At 31.9% G+C, this 16,688-nt stretch overlaps 1 protein-coding gene across 1 annotated transcript in view; it reads right to left on the reverse strand.

Moving 5' to 3' along the window:
- The window catches only part of LOC118186611 (titin-like), a gene marked incomplete at its 5' end in the record, with an annotated part of 688,688 nt that overhangs the window by 646,483 nt on the left and 25,517 nt on the right, over positions 1 to 16,688 (reverse strand). Inside the window, one exon of the mRNA XM_085814383.1 lies at positions 1,347 to 1,394. Within this exon, the coding sequence (XP_085670509.1) occupies positions 1,347 to 1,394 (48 nt within the window). The remainder of the gene's footprint in view (positions 1 to 1,346; positions 1,395 to 16,688) is intronic.

Below are 16,688 nucleotides of genomic sequence, written 5' to 3' on the forward strand. Positions count from 1 at the left end.
CTTCGGAATACAGAGAACAACCACTTGTGGTCTGAACGTAGGAATATAAAAATATTAACTAAACTCTAACTAAACTAACTTTGGATTAATCAAACAAGTGCCTACTCCAAGATTGGCCGTATATTAGCAAAAAGCCGTATGTAGTACAGAGAACTGCTAACACTACGATACGTTTAAAATTATCAAGAGGATTAAACCTCTGGCCTTGAAGGCAACCAGCAACCGAGTAAAACTGCTATGGCAAGCGGCCTGCTTCTAATAGCTCCTTCCTCTCTCTTGCTTGGCAAAAAGCCACAACTTAAGTACTTGGCGTTCGCAAGACAAATTTGCATAAATAAGTTAAAAGCTTTTAATTCTGGCCGGAAGTAGAAAATAAGAAGTGATAGTAAAGATTTAAAATAAAATAAACGTTAGTAAAACTTAAGATCCTTACAAGCTTGCTGTCCTCCGCTATTCTTTAGTACATTGCAAAAATATAAAATATACAAAAAAGTTAAATATACAAAATCGCAAATATTCAAGAAAAGAAGCCAGTTTAGTTGAGTTTGAATCAACAGTACTTTATCAAAAATAAAGATGAGCTCAACCGGCCAATTTCTAAAGATATGCTGCTTTCAAATATTTTGATGTTCAATTGAATTTTATGTGGCGTAAGTGCGAGGACGTGATATTCAATAAAAATGTTAAGATATAAGAAATTTCAAATGAAAAGACAAAACATTTTTTATTTCATTTTTAAACCATCTTATTGAGAAAAACGGAATGCTGAAATGATTAAAATCTCAGTTTAATCATTTCAGTATTCAAAAAGGACTGAAAAAATACAAAAATATATGCCAACACTCAACAATGCATCGGGAAATCTAAACACACGCTATTATGTCACTTTTAAAAATTTTGTGATTTTTGTTGTTTAACTATATATGGGGTAAGTGCGAAGAAAACGAGGCTAAATTTTTTTAAAAAGAAGTGGGTTATCAGAAGTGAGTGCAAAAACAAACTGATAGGGAGCGATCTCAGCGACAGCGTAGAAAACTTTAACAAATCCTTTTGCGCGAACGTTAATTCTGAAATCTTTCAGTTTTTTTAAAACTGATTTTCGTTTGACAATCCAATTTATAATTATATTTGGAAAAACCAATTTCGTTCAGAAAAAATGTTGAAACCGCATATTTTATTATGAATCTAAATTTGATTTCTGTTGTGAGTTTATTAAAGATTTCGCACAATACATTTCGTTGAAGAACTGTTCCAACAAATTTATTCGTCACATGCAATATAAACGATTTTGTTTTCAATTAATGAACTTTGGAAATATAATCAATGTACTTGGAGAAATAGCTTACCATTTCTTGATTCCGAAATATTACAGCATTTCGCTTTTTTTGGCTTACCTAAAACAAAAGATGATAGTTTAGTGTTAATCACTAAAAAGTATAAAAAATATATTAAAAAGCATTATTACAGTATTCACGTCTGCATATTGACAAATTTTCTAAAAAAATTACTATAAAAATCATTATGAATCTTTTTAATATACTAAAAATTATAATTAGTAAATACATACATATAATATATGTATGTGTGTTTTGAATCTTTCACACGCACACGTACTATATATATGTATATATAGTATATACATGCAATACATATACAAATTATATTATATACATAAAAATATAAAATATGAAAGCACAGTACTAAATTAAATTGTAAATATTCCCTTTTATTCCCCATTTTAACATGGCTAAGTCTCCTTTCTATCCTAAAAACAGTAATAATATGACCAATATAACCAATCTCTGCCAAAGTAACCGCCTCATATAATTTCGAAGACTATCGCTCAAAGTCTATTTCCTACCACAATTCGGCAAGTTAAGCGAAGAAACTTTTACGAATGGCGGCGATAATTCTAGAATGCAGCTTATCAAAACAAGCTGATAAATAGTTCGTGTGTACTGGGATTCGATATATGCGACTGAATAAAATGATATTATTTCCTTCTTTAAGAAAATGAATAATTTATATTATGATGAAGTTTCTGTCACCAATTCGTAAACATAAATTTGTTTAAATTCAGCATAATATTTTACAAAATTATAAAAATTCGTTGCTTTGAAGAAAAACTGAATAGGCATTGTCTTTACTATTAACTAATAAAACATCTGTACTCATGTATGCACTATGTTTGTTCTTCGCACTATGAGCAAGAGGCAGCACCTAGCCAGCAAACGTTAAAGGCGTTTGTTGTGACTTAGCTCACTTGTCTGAGAGTGACATCAGAACAAGTCCACGAAATTATGAAAAGAATGCAAGATTGCGTCTGTCATGGGAAATAGATTTTTCACCATGCAGCTAACAATACGGCTTTGCTGAGTGCTGCCCCCAGTTTTGAAGAACACCTTCAGAGGGGGAGGATGGGTTCAAGGGTCTCTCACTCCTGTTCCCCACTACCAACCTCTCAAGAGGACTTTCGGCTCTTCCCATATTTAGCGAGCCCCCAAGCCGTATAAACTCTATACATTTACAAAACAAATGCCTTCTTTGGGATTCGAAACCGCGCCCTTCGGCACAGCATTCAGCGTCGCTTGACCACTATCCCGGTCGGCCGTCAAGCGTAGTCTTTCGTCTGAATATGGGCCTACCAGCGGCCGAGCAGTAAAGTCCCTGAACACCGAGTTTGGCGATTTTACTGCTAGGTTGGGTCCGAGGTTCGAAACCCTCGAACGGGATGTCTGTCAATTGTTTTTTTCCATATGTAACGTGTATACTAGCCGATTTCACTTAGTTCTCAGGCATCCCTCCCCTCAGGCAGATAGCCCGCGAGGCTTTGCAGTAATCACATAAACCAATTGTCTGGAATATGTGCCCTTCGAAACCCAAATCTTTAATTTCGAATTTGTTTTGTTATTTATTTCATTAAATTCAGACTGTGAATTTTGTCGAATTTAATGAATTTTTTGCTTAACAAACTTAGCAATATGCGATATAAAAGGGATCAGAGGCAGCTCCTTCAAATCAAATATTTTTACCTTCAGGGCAGACTGTTGCCATTCTGCAAAACGCCTTTCGTTATCTTATTACCTTTTGTTTTTAATCTACAAGCTCTCCTATTTAAAACCAATGTATAGACACTGCATGAAACGAAATACTTTTATCTTCTACGTGGGAACGTGTTGACACTCGGAAAAGCAAGAAGATATTTAGCTTTCCAGTCCGAATGTAATCTGACTGTTACGGGTTAACAATCGGTAACGATTCAAAAACAGTATAACTCTATCCTTCAGAACAGATTTTCTACTTTTTAATGTTATTGATTTAAATAAAAATGTAAGAGGGAGAAAAGTGAACTCTTTAAGTAAAGTGAAATTTCTCTCTTATTCTCTTTTAGACGTTTCAAATCTACTGTTAGATAAAAAATAGATAAAAAAACTAAGCAACCAATTGCAAGCAGTTGAGTCAATTGTCAAGTAATTTAAATGAGCTAACGAAAGCTTGCTTAAGGATGCTTTGATATCGAACAAAACATCAAAATCTGTAGGTATGAAATGAACACGATTAAAAATTCAAGCTCTTCTCAAACACATATATTTAAATTTTTTTGCAGCTCAATAAAATTTTAGACATTAAAAAAAATATATATATGCAACAATAGCAAGGAAGAGCCGAAGCACTGTTGATGCGTAATACCGCACTAAGATAGAAGAGGAAAAATTCACATTTCGTTGTATGCTAATATGTTGACTTCGTAATATCTAAAAAACTTGGCAGTCGAGGCAGTTTTAATTCCATTTTTATTCGCAAATTATAATTTAAACTAGCGACATTAAACTAGCAGCGATTTAAACTAGCAACAATATTTTGCAATTAACTTTTGCTGCCACAATCACTTGGCACTCTAGTCGTGCCTTTCACAAAACATTTACATTTTTGATATTATTGCGAAAGCAAGCAAAACAGCGAAATTACATCCTAGCAAGGTAGAGAGCGAATCTAACGTGCGTAGTTATGGAAGATGGAAGCATACAGAGAGAAAGGTTTTTGTTTGAAAGAGTTTCAGTTCCCAATTATTATGACATCAGAGCTGCGCAGGCCATGAAAAATGGACTGATCTAGAAATGACGCAATCCAGAGAAGTTATTACGGTTTAAACAGATAGGGAGAATTAAAAGGTTACCGCTAGTTTAAATTATAATTTTGATTTACATATTTATCTTGCACATTCCCTCCTTCATAGAGAAAAAGGCTTGGCGACGGAAAAGCCTTTTTAGAAAAAACATTACAGCAGTAGCAAAACAAAGGAAATATCATAGAATTTGATATAACTAATATTTTGAAATAAAAAGCTTTGTTGATATCATTTTCAACAATAGATTCAAACTGAAAATTCTATTGAAATTTAAAAGTCTTCAAGTTCATTTTTCTGTAAATCTCTGTAAGAAATGTCCTAGTTTTTTCAAGAAATACTGGAAAAGTTCACAGTTCAGTAAAATCTTTGCTTGAATATTAATTATAGTCAATATTTTGCAGTCCTTAGCTTAAAAGTCTTTGACAAAACCTGATGTTGCCAATATAAAACCAAAATTTTCTTTTACAGTTTCACAAAATATCAAGTGATTATTCATAAAATAATCCCCATTTGCTTAATTGTAAAGCAATGCAAAATAGAATTTATAACTTAATGTATAGTAAGCTAAAAAATTCATTACAATAGCAATATAAACTTTGATGAAAATGAGCAAATCCTCTACAACGCAAATCAGCGTGTCAACTTGCTGATGGCTGTAGGATGCTTAAATACACATAGAAGCACCCGTTTCTTAATAAAGGTAACTGGCTTCTAGTATTGTATAATTATCAAAGTTTACATTTATAAATTATGGCCATAACAGTCTTCAAGCTAGTTAAATGAAATGAAAAACAACTATACAAAAATTAAAGACATATTAAATTCTACACTGCCCTACAATAATAATATAGGTCATATAATTTTGTGGATATGAAATAATAAAGTAAGTTTCATAATTATACCTGTTTAGGGATGGCTTTTATAAACTTTTCAAATATAAAAATTTCAAACGCATCCATTAACATTGCAAAATTTCAAAATATTGTAATGTAATATTTATATTTTCATTTGAAACATTATTTGAAATAATATACTATGATTATCTAAATTTTTAATTTACTTATTTTGTACAAACTGGAAGACCCCACAGCTTTCTGTTAATACGAATATTTCCATCTTATGGGCAAATCCACAACAACAAAGTAGTGAACGAATTTTCACCAATAGTTGCGAGACGCTGGCGGTAGTTATTTATAAAGGCCTCCGTTCCTTGGTTTAAAGGCAACTGGCCTTTTTTGACTGCACTAAAATATTCCATTTATTAAAAAAAAATTAACAACTCCATTACATAAAAAATAAAAATTATTATATACCAAAAAAAGTAAAAGTGGGAGGCGTCAAAGTTTATCTGAGCATATTATGATCCGTAATTTTTTAAATTAGTTAACATAATTCCATACAACTTATAATAATAATACAGTTTCTTGAACTAATCATATTTATTATACTACTTTAATATTATCTACAACAACACTCAAAAACATTATTTGTTTATCATATTCTACACAAAGTTTTTCAAAATTACTTCATGCACTTAAAAATTCTCATCAACAATTCAAGATTTTAATCATAAATTCCAAAATAGTATTATTTACCTGAATATCCTTCCCTATAAATAAATAGCTTAAAAATTCTTTACTTAATTTGCTCACACATACTTCTGACAAATTGGAAAATTAATGAAAAAAATTTCACATTTTTGCAAAACAGTACAATTGCAGAAATTTTAACGAAAATTTAAATGAAAAGTATGGAATCCGCAGCATATTAAATAATTTTGTCTCGTTCCAGAGTTATCACACGACTATAACAACTTTTGAGCTGTCGATGGACGAAGTACTATTAGAAAAAGCGGAAGCGCAAATAATTTTCTGTCGCACATACTTGCAGAGCACAAACTCAGATTGATGACCTTGAAAACACTGTAATGCTGAATCTCCTAAACGGTAATTCACTGATGATTTAAAGCACTTCTTTTTCCCTTAAATAATGTAGAGATGACCGAAGCAAATTCAATATTTCATTTCACTAGGCATTCAAACTAGATTACTTTCATTCTGTAAACATTACACTTGATTATTTTTGAAGCACTTGCAAAACACCACAGTAGAAGAATGATTGAGCTGGAAACAGCGCGCTTCGCGCGCTACTCCAGCCATACTTGTTCAGATCCGATCAGATCATAGAAGGATGATAGGTTATTTTTTAAACACTGAAAAAAAAATAAATTGATGATTCACTTCTTTTACATAGCCTTTGAATTTATCACAAAACGATGATTTGAAGAGCTGAATAAATTTTTCATTGCGATCTCAGGCTGCAGGAAACTATCCCACGGGCTAAAACGAAATAACAGCAAGGAAAAGCCGGAACACTGTTGATGCGTAATACCTCGATAGGAAAGATCGTAGATTCATATTGAAGAGGAGGAATTCACATTTCGTTGAATGATAATATGTTGACTTCGTAATATCTAAAAAACTTGAGTCGAGGCAGTTTTAATTCCATTTTTATTTGCGAATTTGCAATTGACTTTTGTGATCACAATTATTTGGCACTCTAGTCGTGCTTATTCACAGAATATTTACATTTTTGATTTTATTGCAACAGCAAGCAAGACAGCGAAATTACATCCTAGGAGGCTAGAAAGCGAAGATGAAGTGAGTAGTTATGGAAGATGGAAGCACACAGAGAGAAAGGTTTTGTTTGAAAGAGTTTCAGTTCCCAATTATCATGACATCAGCGCTGTGCAGGCCATGCAAAATGGACTGGTCTAAAAATGAGAAAATACAGAGAAGATATTATGATTTTTAAAAGAGAGGGAGAATTTAAAGGCTACCGTTAGTTTAAATTATAATTTTGATTTGCATATTTATCTTACTGCCTCTTACACACACACACACACACACACACACACACACATATATATATATATGTGTGTGTGTGTGTAAAATCCGATGGATACATACACTGAGTTATATTAATTGATAGATGCATGAAAATGAAAATATTTTTATTATATTCACCTAACGCGATTTGGTAATAATGCGCAGAACTGTTGCATCTTTTCAGTGAACACATAAACAAACAAGCAAATAATAAAAAAGGTACAGAACAGGTATTTTTTAAAGGTATTTTTTATATAACTTTCATTGTTATATATAACATATTATCATTAATAAGGCAGAAAATTTATCCCACACAGCTTACCAAAAAAATTACAATAGTACGTGTTTGTCAACGCCGCCCAGACGGTAAAATTGTTGATGACTTTGATTGCCATACCGTAGGCCCCGGGCTCGAATCCCACAGATCGCGTGGATGTAAATCGCTTGTCTCTTCATAGGAGGCAACAGTCGCCCACCTATTAGGTGCCTCCATAATAAAGTCACCACCGCTCGCGGCTTTAGTAGTGGTCAGATCCTATGATGGCTAGTGTCCGCCACTGGGGAAAAATTTGTCAAAATACTATCTTTCTAGCCTTCACATCATCAAATTTTGGAAAGTGAAGTTCAAGATGATGATCGAATGAAGAGGTAGTCTAAATATGCAAGGTTAGGAAATTACCCTGAGTGAGATATTATTTCCCCATCAATATCTATTAATTATTGCCAAATAACTAACTCAGCGTTTAACTTCATCATTATGAAAGATAATATTTTTAGGATCGATAAATGCTAGGAGTTTAGAAATCACTTTCCTCTTGGAAGACATTCAGGCGGTAGTTAAATTGTCTCAACTGCCACAGTTATGAAATGTGAAAGCCATTATTACGTTCACACCTGCGCAACACTATACAAGTCGCAGCTATTCAGAGAAGGTGAATTTGCGCATGCATGAATGTGCAACGGGCTCATCGATATCGTCAACTGGATGTCGGGTCTTGTTTGTTTTCGCTGAGATAAGTCGATTCTTATACGATCTTGCGTAAAGATGAGAATTTTTAGATTACATTTAGGCAAAATTTTTAGACACAATTATTGCATGAATGCAATGTAGCACGGTCTGGTTGGACGAAGCAATTGCGATAAGTTATGCCATTTGTGAGCCCTTGTCTAAAGCCCTTGTATAAAATGTCTGTTAAGCCCTTGTCTAAAATGTCTGTTAGTCTATCCGGTAGTTAGCCCTAAAGTGTTTCGCCATAATTAAAATAAAATAAAATAACCTAACCTTTGAGTTTGTGCAGCTGTTGCTAGCAGAGATCAGCATTTACAGTCTAATTGCATTCTAGCAAATAATTATCTTGACGTTCCATTATATACTTAACCAAATCTTCTTGAGATGCTGCCGTTATTTTGAGGTCGATAGCACAGCTCTACTACTAGACACACAATCTTTCAATCCGTAACATCATGGTACAGTATCTGTGTCTCATCTATCACAATTCGTTCGAAAACTATTTGATTTCAGAAACACGAAAGAATTATAGGTACTAACTCTATATTATCTTTATTTCACAAAATGTTCGTCTGGAAATCACAATCGAACTTCATGTTGAACACAAGTGATTGCATCAGGTTTGTAATTGTTGTTGAGTGTACCAAAAACGTTTCCGCTAGGATGTGAATCATTAAAAGTAGTTCATTTTCTATCATTTAATCCAGAAGGTATCAAAAATCGCTCACGGAGATTAAAAACATGACTGATCTATACATTATCTGTCTCCAATCCAGAATTTCCTAAAACAAAGGTGGCATGTGCTGTCACTGTGGTAGTACCTTCAACAAATTCGTACAGCAAAAAGTATACGATACATTCCTTTCAGCTTTCATTTTAAAATGATAAACACATTACTTATGCCACATTTTACATCTCGAAGTAAGTGTAAAAAATGCCATTGGACAAGGTTGCCTGAAGTGTCTCTATACTAGCTTTTGCTTGCTTTTTTTAAGATTCTAGTCTTTTATTGTTATCTCTGACATAACTGAACCAAATTACAATTTGCATCTGATAAACGGGTGGAACTCACTCTCTCAAATCATGCCTCTCAGTAACTCTCAGTAATCATGCCCAACAACGTTTACCTGTATCTCTTGCTTAAGACTCATTCTTTGTTGCCCGACAAACTTATATACCTCATTTTACAACCTGCACGCTCGTAACTTAAATTGTGTACGCTATCTTTTATAACACACATAAATAAAAGCAACCAGGCAGCTAAAATGTCATATTTTCTTAAATACTTATCACATTTGCCAGTTTAAAATAAAAAGCTATCAGTTTCGTTAAATCATGAATTCTAAAGCTGTCGTTACACTGATGTCATACACCGTTGTCATATTCTAGGGATTTTCTAAAGCATAAAATATATTATTCCGAAAAATTTGTTAATATATACGCACTTATGTTAACACACGAATGGCGCTGTATAAATTAGTGAAAAATGTCATCACTTTTTCTTAAGTAAGGAGTTGTTGCGATAATTTATCACTGAACTTAATATAAATAGCAGGCCTATAAAGTAATAACAAATTCTTTTCAGCGTTCTATTAATTTCCGAAGAAATTCTCACCTCCAAAGAACAAAGCACCGAACTATATTTCTACGAAGCTAAGAAAAGACCAAATTTTGTGGAAACACGCGAAGGCATCGAAGTGTGAATTTAAACGTACGTAAAATTCATGACGCCCATAAAATGTTGAGCTAGGCAATTGAATTTTTTGTACTTTTTACGCATAATATATGAAGTAACTGATGTCACTCAAGTAATAATAGAATGATACTTCTCTAAATATAAAGCCATTTAGGATTATTTCCACAGGATTAGAAATTTAGCGAGATACGAGCTGTGAATAACAATGGTGCAGCGGTGAATTTTCTTTAAATAACAAAGCTGAGTAGAGTCTCCATGTTTGTTCACGTCTTGTTAACTTGTTGTTCTGTAAAAATGAAAAAAGAAAAAATATCTGAGAGCTTTCAGATTTTATATTACGTCAAAAGGAGTGTTTTTTTTAACGTTTTGTGTGTCACCTTTGATTATTAAATATCATGTTCTTCGCATGTAAACTATAAAACTCAATTCAACAGCAATATCGCAAAATAATTTTAAAAGAGCATATCCTTAGAATTTACGGTACGCAGTCTTGCACGCTGGAGATAATTTTTTTTTTCTGTACAGTGTTGCCATTGCTTTCTTTGAAATTATTGAGTTCTTTAATTAAAAACTCATACATGCTTTACAAAATATGAAATTGGTAATAAAACAAATTCCAAATTCCGGCTTCCAGATGCCCGTATTCGGGTGGAGACGTACGTTATTCAAAATTTGATGGCTCAAGGAACTGTTGTTTTATCACAATGCGAGAAAAATACATACATTTAGGTAGATTCTTATTTATTTAATTTCTTTAAAGATAACACAGGATAATAATATTTGGTGACAACAATTTAAAAAAGTGATTTAGACTTTTAAAGTATTCAACGCAGAATACTAAAACAAAATTAATAGTCCTTCTGGGCTAACGATCTTTGGGCTAATTCAAAGAGGGAGAATTTCAGTGCGGAAAAATTATTATTACTGGATGTTATAGAGGGAAAGTGTGAATGATATATTAAATTCAAAACCTCACCTTTCTTATTTCAGATAAATATTACATACTCAAGCTTTTATCATTATTCAGGTAAGTACTCGATATGCAACAACAAGTTACAGTTCAATACTGCCTTTAGGTCAGAAATCACTCATCTGCAACTGATCTTTACCTACAATGATCTGGTTAATAACCGAGAAGTTCTCCATGATTGAGAGGCCACGAAACTGCAGAGACTTGGTTTTAACGCAGCATTCCTTCTTTCAGTTATGGGAAAGTATAATAAATGACAGCTTACAATGAAATCCATACATATAAGAAGATGTCCTGAAGCAATTCGCATTCGCAGTGAGTGGGAAGATCTGGAAGGGGCCGCATTTTGAGAGAATAAAATGAGTCTGGTTGATATCGTTACGGCTTGTTTTTCCGTTTGAAGATTTGAATTTTAGATACCACCACCTAATTTCCTCTAGCATTATCACCATTCGGCGAGATTAAACGTGTAGTCAAAGTCGCGAAGTACATTAATAGTGATGTTAAATACTTTTTATGGGTTATGAGTAGTTTTGCAAACTTGCCAGATAATTTTCATTCGCGCTTTGTTATTGAAATAGAACGGTGTTGGGGAGATGTTACATGTCATGATGAGTTATAGTTTAGTAGTTTATCGTAAGGAACATTTCTTTGTCTTTTTCTGTCTGTGACGTACAGTAATAATTTTGGGAAATTGTCACAGTCGTATGGGATTCGCTGTAGCATAATATGGTGCTTACCTATGCCTCGTCGTATAATGTTTCTGAATAAGAACGGTGCTCACTCTTTAGACAATAAATTTTGTTTCTAAAAGTGTAAATTTCTGCTCTATTGTACTGTCTGTCTACGAGTACAGCTCACGCCACAGTGTCAGGCGGGCGGCGGTCGCTATAGCAACAAGGCTAGTATATTTCAAAATGGGCGACTCAAGGATTGCTTTATTGTTATTTTGTTTTTGGCGACTTTTGGCTGAGGTGAAAAGAGTTATCATTCGTCTTGAAGACATCACTACGGAAAATGGGTCAAGGCTCGTTTCTACGGCAACTGACAGCTGCAGACTAACTGGCGAGAGCTTTTCTCATGATAAACAGACTGTAAATAACCTTTTGCAATGTATGCTTGTCAAAACATTATAAAATTTGTAAAATAAACGTTTTGCAAAATGCTGCTTTTGCAAAGTTTATTTGTAGACTTTATTTTGTTTTGTAAAGTGTGCATAAAGTATATTTTTAAAGTGTAGATTTTATAAAGTGTTTGTGTTAAGTGTGTTTGTAAAGTGCATTATTTTAAAATATGTATTTTATAAAGTAAATTTTGTAAACCATTTCTAGTACTTTGAACTTTGCATTTTTAAACAGAAAACAATGTACTGAGCTCAACGGAAATTATGCTTTATAATGTTATTTGATGTAATATTACACCGTAATATGTGCTAAACATGCGAGGCAATACCGCCTAACTCTTAGTAGAATGATGATATTTCCGCAGTTCATGAGCTGACAACTGTATCATTTCCGATCTTCAAAATCTTCAAACAAATCTTCAGTACAGCAGCAACAAAATGATAATAACAAATAACAATAATAATAATAATTACTATACCACTCAATAACTATTTATTACACAATTTAAATAAATTAATTCTGATAACTTAATTTGTTATTTGAGATAATTGTTTTCATTAAAATAGATTGCAGCTGGATGCATTATATTGCACATACATATATTTTCTCATTAAACTGGATAGTATTAAATTTTAAAACAGAAATTACTAAATCTTTTCCATTATCGGAAAACACGCGCCAAAAGGCTTTGCAAAACAGAAACATATACGAGGCATCGTTACAAGTTGACCACTTTAATTAAATGTGTTGTTCTAGCCTCTTGAAACATGTTTTCTGGTTTACTAATTAAGCCTTGTTAATAAATTCGCTTTTAATACGTGCAATCTATTTCCTTCTTTGTTTACTTAGATACTTAACTAAGTAACATTTCAAATAACTCTGAGAAATGTTATGTTAATCAAAATGAGTTGATGGCAGTAGCACCTCATATGGCTGCAAGTATAAGTTAGCGCATATATCTTTCTAGAAAGATCTGCCGCCAGTTGCGCCAACACGAAAACGATCCAAATTATTCTGCATGTAAACTCTTTGCAGTTATCATCGTTATAATACTCAGTTCTTTAAAATTCGAGAAATTATTTATAGAAATTCGGGCCGCGATAGCTTTACAACCTTTTTAAAGATATATGTTTTATATTCATGTCAGTACAGATTTCACTGATCACTTATTTGCTAATAGTCATAAATCTATATAAATCCATAACCCAAACGGAGAAAAAATTGAAATATTTGATAGCTCAGTGTGACTAGGTTAGCCCAGTATGGTAGTTTATTTAATAGAATAAACATTTGATAGTCCCGTGTGATAATTTATTTACAGAAAATACGTAAGGAATAATTAATCAAAATTGAAGGGAAAATATTAGGAAAATTTCAAAAATTTATTGGATGGTATGAATATTGAATTCCGGTATAACGATTGAAATAAATTTTAAATATGAAATTTTATCACACATAACACAGAAACTGCAGATTTGAAAGTTACGGAACATATTTCAGTAATTTTCTTTTTGAACTCAAATGATAACAGTAATATTTGAACTTTAATTTACAGATAGTTTCTTAAAGGCATCTTTGGTATATATAGTTCTTAATCACGTTTCAATAATTTTTGAAATGAAAATATGCTATGAATCAGGTTCAAATTTAAGTACGGTCGTAACAATCTGTTTATCATCTATTTCTAAAAATTTGAATACAATTGTTAACGATTGTCTGTTTCTCCGCGGTTCAAATGCAGAAAAGTAAAAAAAAAATATGTATTTTGGCGAATTTCTCAAACGTATGGGATCATAAATTGTACTTTTAAGGGATTACATGAAATATTATGATGTTTGCAAAAAATTATTAAATCATAAATAAGTATTCAGCTATTATTTCTTCATTTCTAGCATAAATAAATTTTACTTCTCCTTTGTTAGAAACTATTATTTCAAAATACATTTTTCTTCATGCTCTTTAACGGATAAAATTCACAAGACAATTGTGGTACCTGGTAGTAAACTATAGAATCAGAAATATATTATGTAAAGATCTTTTGTTTATACTGTTCTGATGGATTAAACTTTCAGAACATTTATGAACATAAATATTAAAGCAAATATTTTTACAGCAAAGCAATAAGATATTAAAATAATTAAAGAAATAAAGAATTAAAAACAAATGTATAAAAGCAAATATTTCATACATTTGTTCTTAATTACTTATAGTGTTTACCTATTACAGATATCAAATTCTTAATTTTTGGTACACATATGTAAAACAAAATTTTGTATTTGATTATTAATGGAGTTATTATAAATACGTAACATAAAAATAAATTTTAACAGAGAGAAAGAGAAATAATTTAGCTTAGTTTTATAAGCAACAGCAGCTTTTATAGCTTTTATAAGCTATTATTTTTTACTTATGATTTTAACTTTAAAGGTTTTTAAAAAAATTAAAGGCAAATATAATTATGAAAAGAAAATATCTCCTCCAATAGTCGAAGATTCTGCACAGTTATGCCTCTTTTTCTTTGTGCGATGAGGAAATTAACATAGTAAAATCCGTTAATAAAACTGATTCACTGAAATCTGAAAATGGCGTCTATAAAAGTAAGGCAGTAAACTAATTAAAGTAGTTTAGTAATATCGAAAACTAAAGAGAAGATAAAATATAATGTCAATTAAAATATTAAAGGTTATGTGTTACTAAAAATAGAACTACATGTTTCTGGGATGCTTTTCCGCAAATTATGTGCCTTTCCTTATAGGTGATAAATATGACCTAAATTTAATTGTTTATGAAACTGAAAGACGTGAAAGACTGAAAGACGTATATTAAATTTTCAGAATGACCTACAGGTAAGTGGCGAATATTTTACATTGATTCGGAGGAGAAATAGTTTTAGTGCTATTACAATTATTATAAATATATATATATATATATATTAAATTTTCTTTGCTCTTTCTTAATTACCTTGCCCAATTCCCTCTTGAATCGTTTTTAGGATAACTAATTAATTACTTAATCTTCAAAACCTACTCCTATTAGGAAAGTAAACACCTTTTAAAAATTGTTTTTCTTGCGATGGAGCCAAAATGGCGCATCTCTTTAGAATTTCTTTCCATTGCAAGTGTAAAACAAAATATAAATATCACGCACGCCGTATTATTTCATTTTGGGTTAATGTTATTTTGGATTCCCAACTCATCCCATTAAAAATGAATCATCACGTGCATCTTCTTGAAGCGAGTACTGAAAAAAAATGTTATATGATTTCTCAAATCTATTTTTCTTGGGATCTGAAAGAAAGAAAAGTATAATCATAGCAAAGAAAAATTCAAAATGTAACATTCATACAGTTTGGGATTAGACTCAACATTATTTTGCAGACGAATTATCTGAGAAGCGTTTTGTAAGAAATTAAATCCTAAAGCTGAGATTTGGAAAATTTTGTTTTAAACCGAGCAAAGTTAAAAAAAAGTTCACCAATCTAGACGTAGAATTTTTTGTTTCGTAAACTTCAGATTACAATCCAAAGTTTTAAACAAATTTTACTGTTAAAAGTTTTAAAAACTTAAAAGTAATATTATAAAAATATCGCAGTCTGCCCTTCGTGTTTAAATACTAATTTAACATCTGAGATTGTATAATCTAAGCATTTATTGTTTATTATTTAATATAGGAATTGATTCCCAGAATTTCAAGATGCAAAACATAAAATCATGTACATGCAGGTTAACTAAAGGCATAAAACCTTAATCGGAAGATAAGAACAACATAATTCAATAATTTTTAAAGAACAAATACACAATTTACCAACATATAAGAATAAAAACACTGAGATCATGGACCCAATTAACATAGTGGGTACTTCTGGTGCGGCCGATTGCTACCAAAAAGGCAAGTGCATAACTACATCTTATAGCTGTCCTATATACAAAATTTCGACGTTCTGAGGCTACTCATTTTACATTATGCGAGATACATATATGCGTACGTACGCACAGACACCATAAAAAATTCTCTTCTGAATCCATTTTAAATCAGCTTTATAATTCGTTTGGGGAAACAGAGTCCTTTATTCTGTCCTTACGTACATGTGTCACGCAAAGACATCTCTAAATTGCATTCCATAGCAGTCAAAATGAATATTTTCGTTCAAATACGGTAGCTGGAATTTTTGGTGATTATAATACTTCGTACAAGAAAGTAAAAATATAATGCTCAGTGATCAATTGCGCACGAGCTTACAGCATGCATCTGCGTACAGAAGGATAATACTTAGGTATCAAAAATAGGCTTAGTGTCTTGTGAGAATTTCATCAGCCGTTGTCATTTATGTTTTGCTGTAATACAGTTTCGGATTGGTCCAGGATTTTCAGAAATTGACTCAATACAATAGCTATTTACAAAAGCAAAACAAAACAAAAACAAAAATAGAAAATTTATTGATAGAGATACTTTGAATTGTATTTAGTTTAAGTTTGGTTCAGGGATGCTGGGTCGACATACGGATAAGCAAAGAATGGAGAACGATTTCCTCGTGTCAGATAAATATAAAATAAGAATTATCTTTATACAGATTAGAAAGCTTGACTTTAATTTCGATGGATTTTAGTTTTACTAGTTACAAGGAAAACACCCTGTTTTATCTTCTTCTTGGAAACTTAACGCTCTGGAAGAATTGCCAATGTACTCGGAATGTACATATTTTATGTAATGCTCAGGTATTTTCTTGCTTTACACTAGGCTAGAGTCTGAAGAATAGACCTAATTATTTAGCTTTTGCTAAGGTTACAAGTACGTTATCTTCCACTGAGTATGTCCTCCTGAGTTCTTTCCTATGACTTCAAAGAAAAAGAGATAATTTTAATAACTGATAGG

This window comes from Stegodyphus dumicola, chromosome 4, assembly GCF_044657685.1.
Source record: "Stegodyphus dumicola isolate Sdum_Otavi_A_Nest chromosome 4, ASM4465768v1".
In the NCBI taxonomy this organism is placed as follows: domain Eukaryota; kingdom Metazoa; phylum Arthropoda; class Arachnida; order Araneae; family Eresidae; genus Stegodyphus; species Stegodyphus dumicola.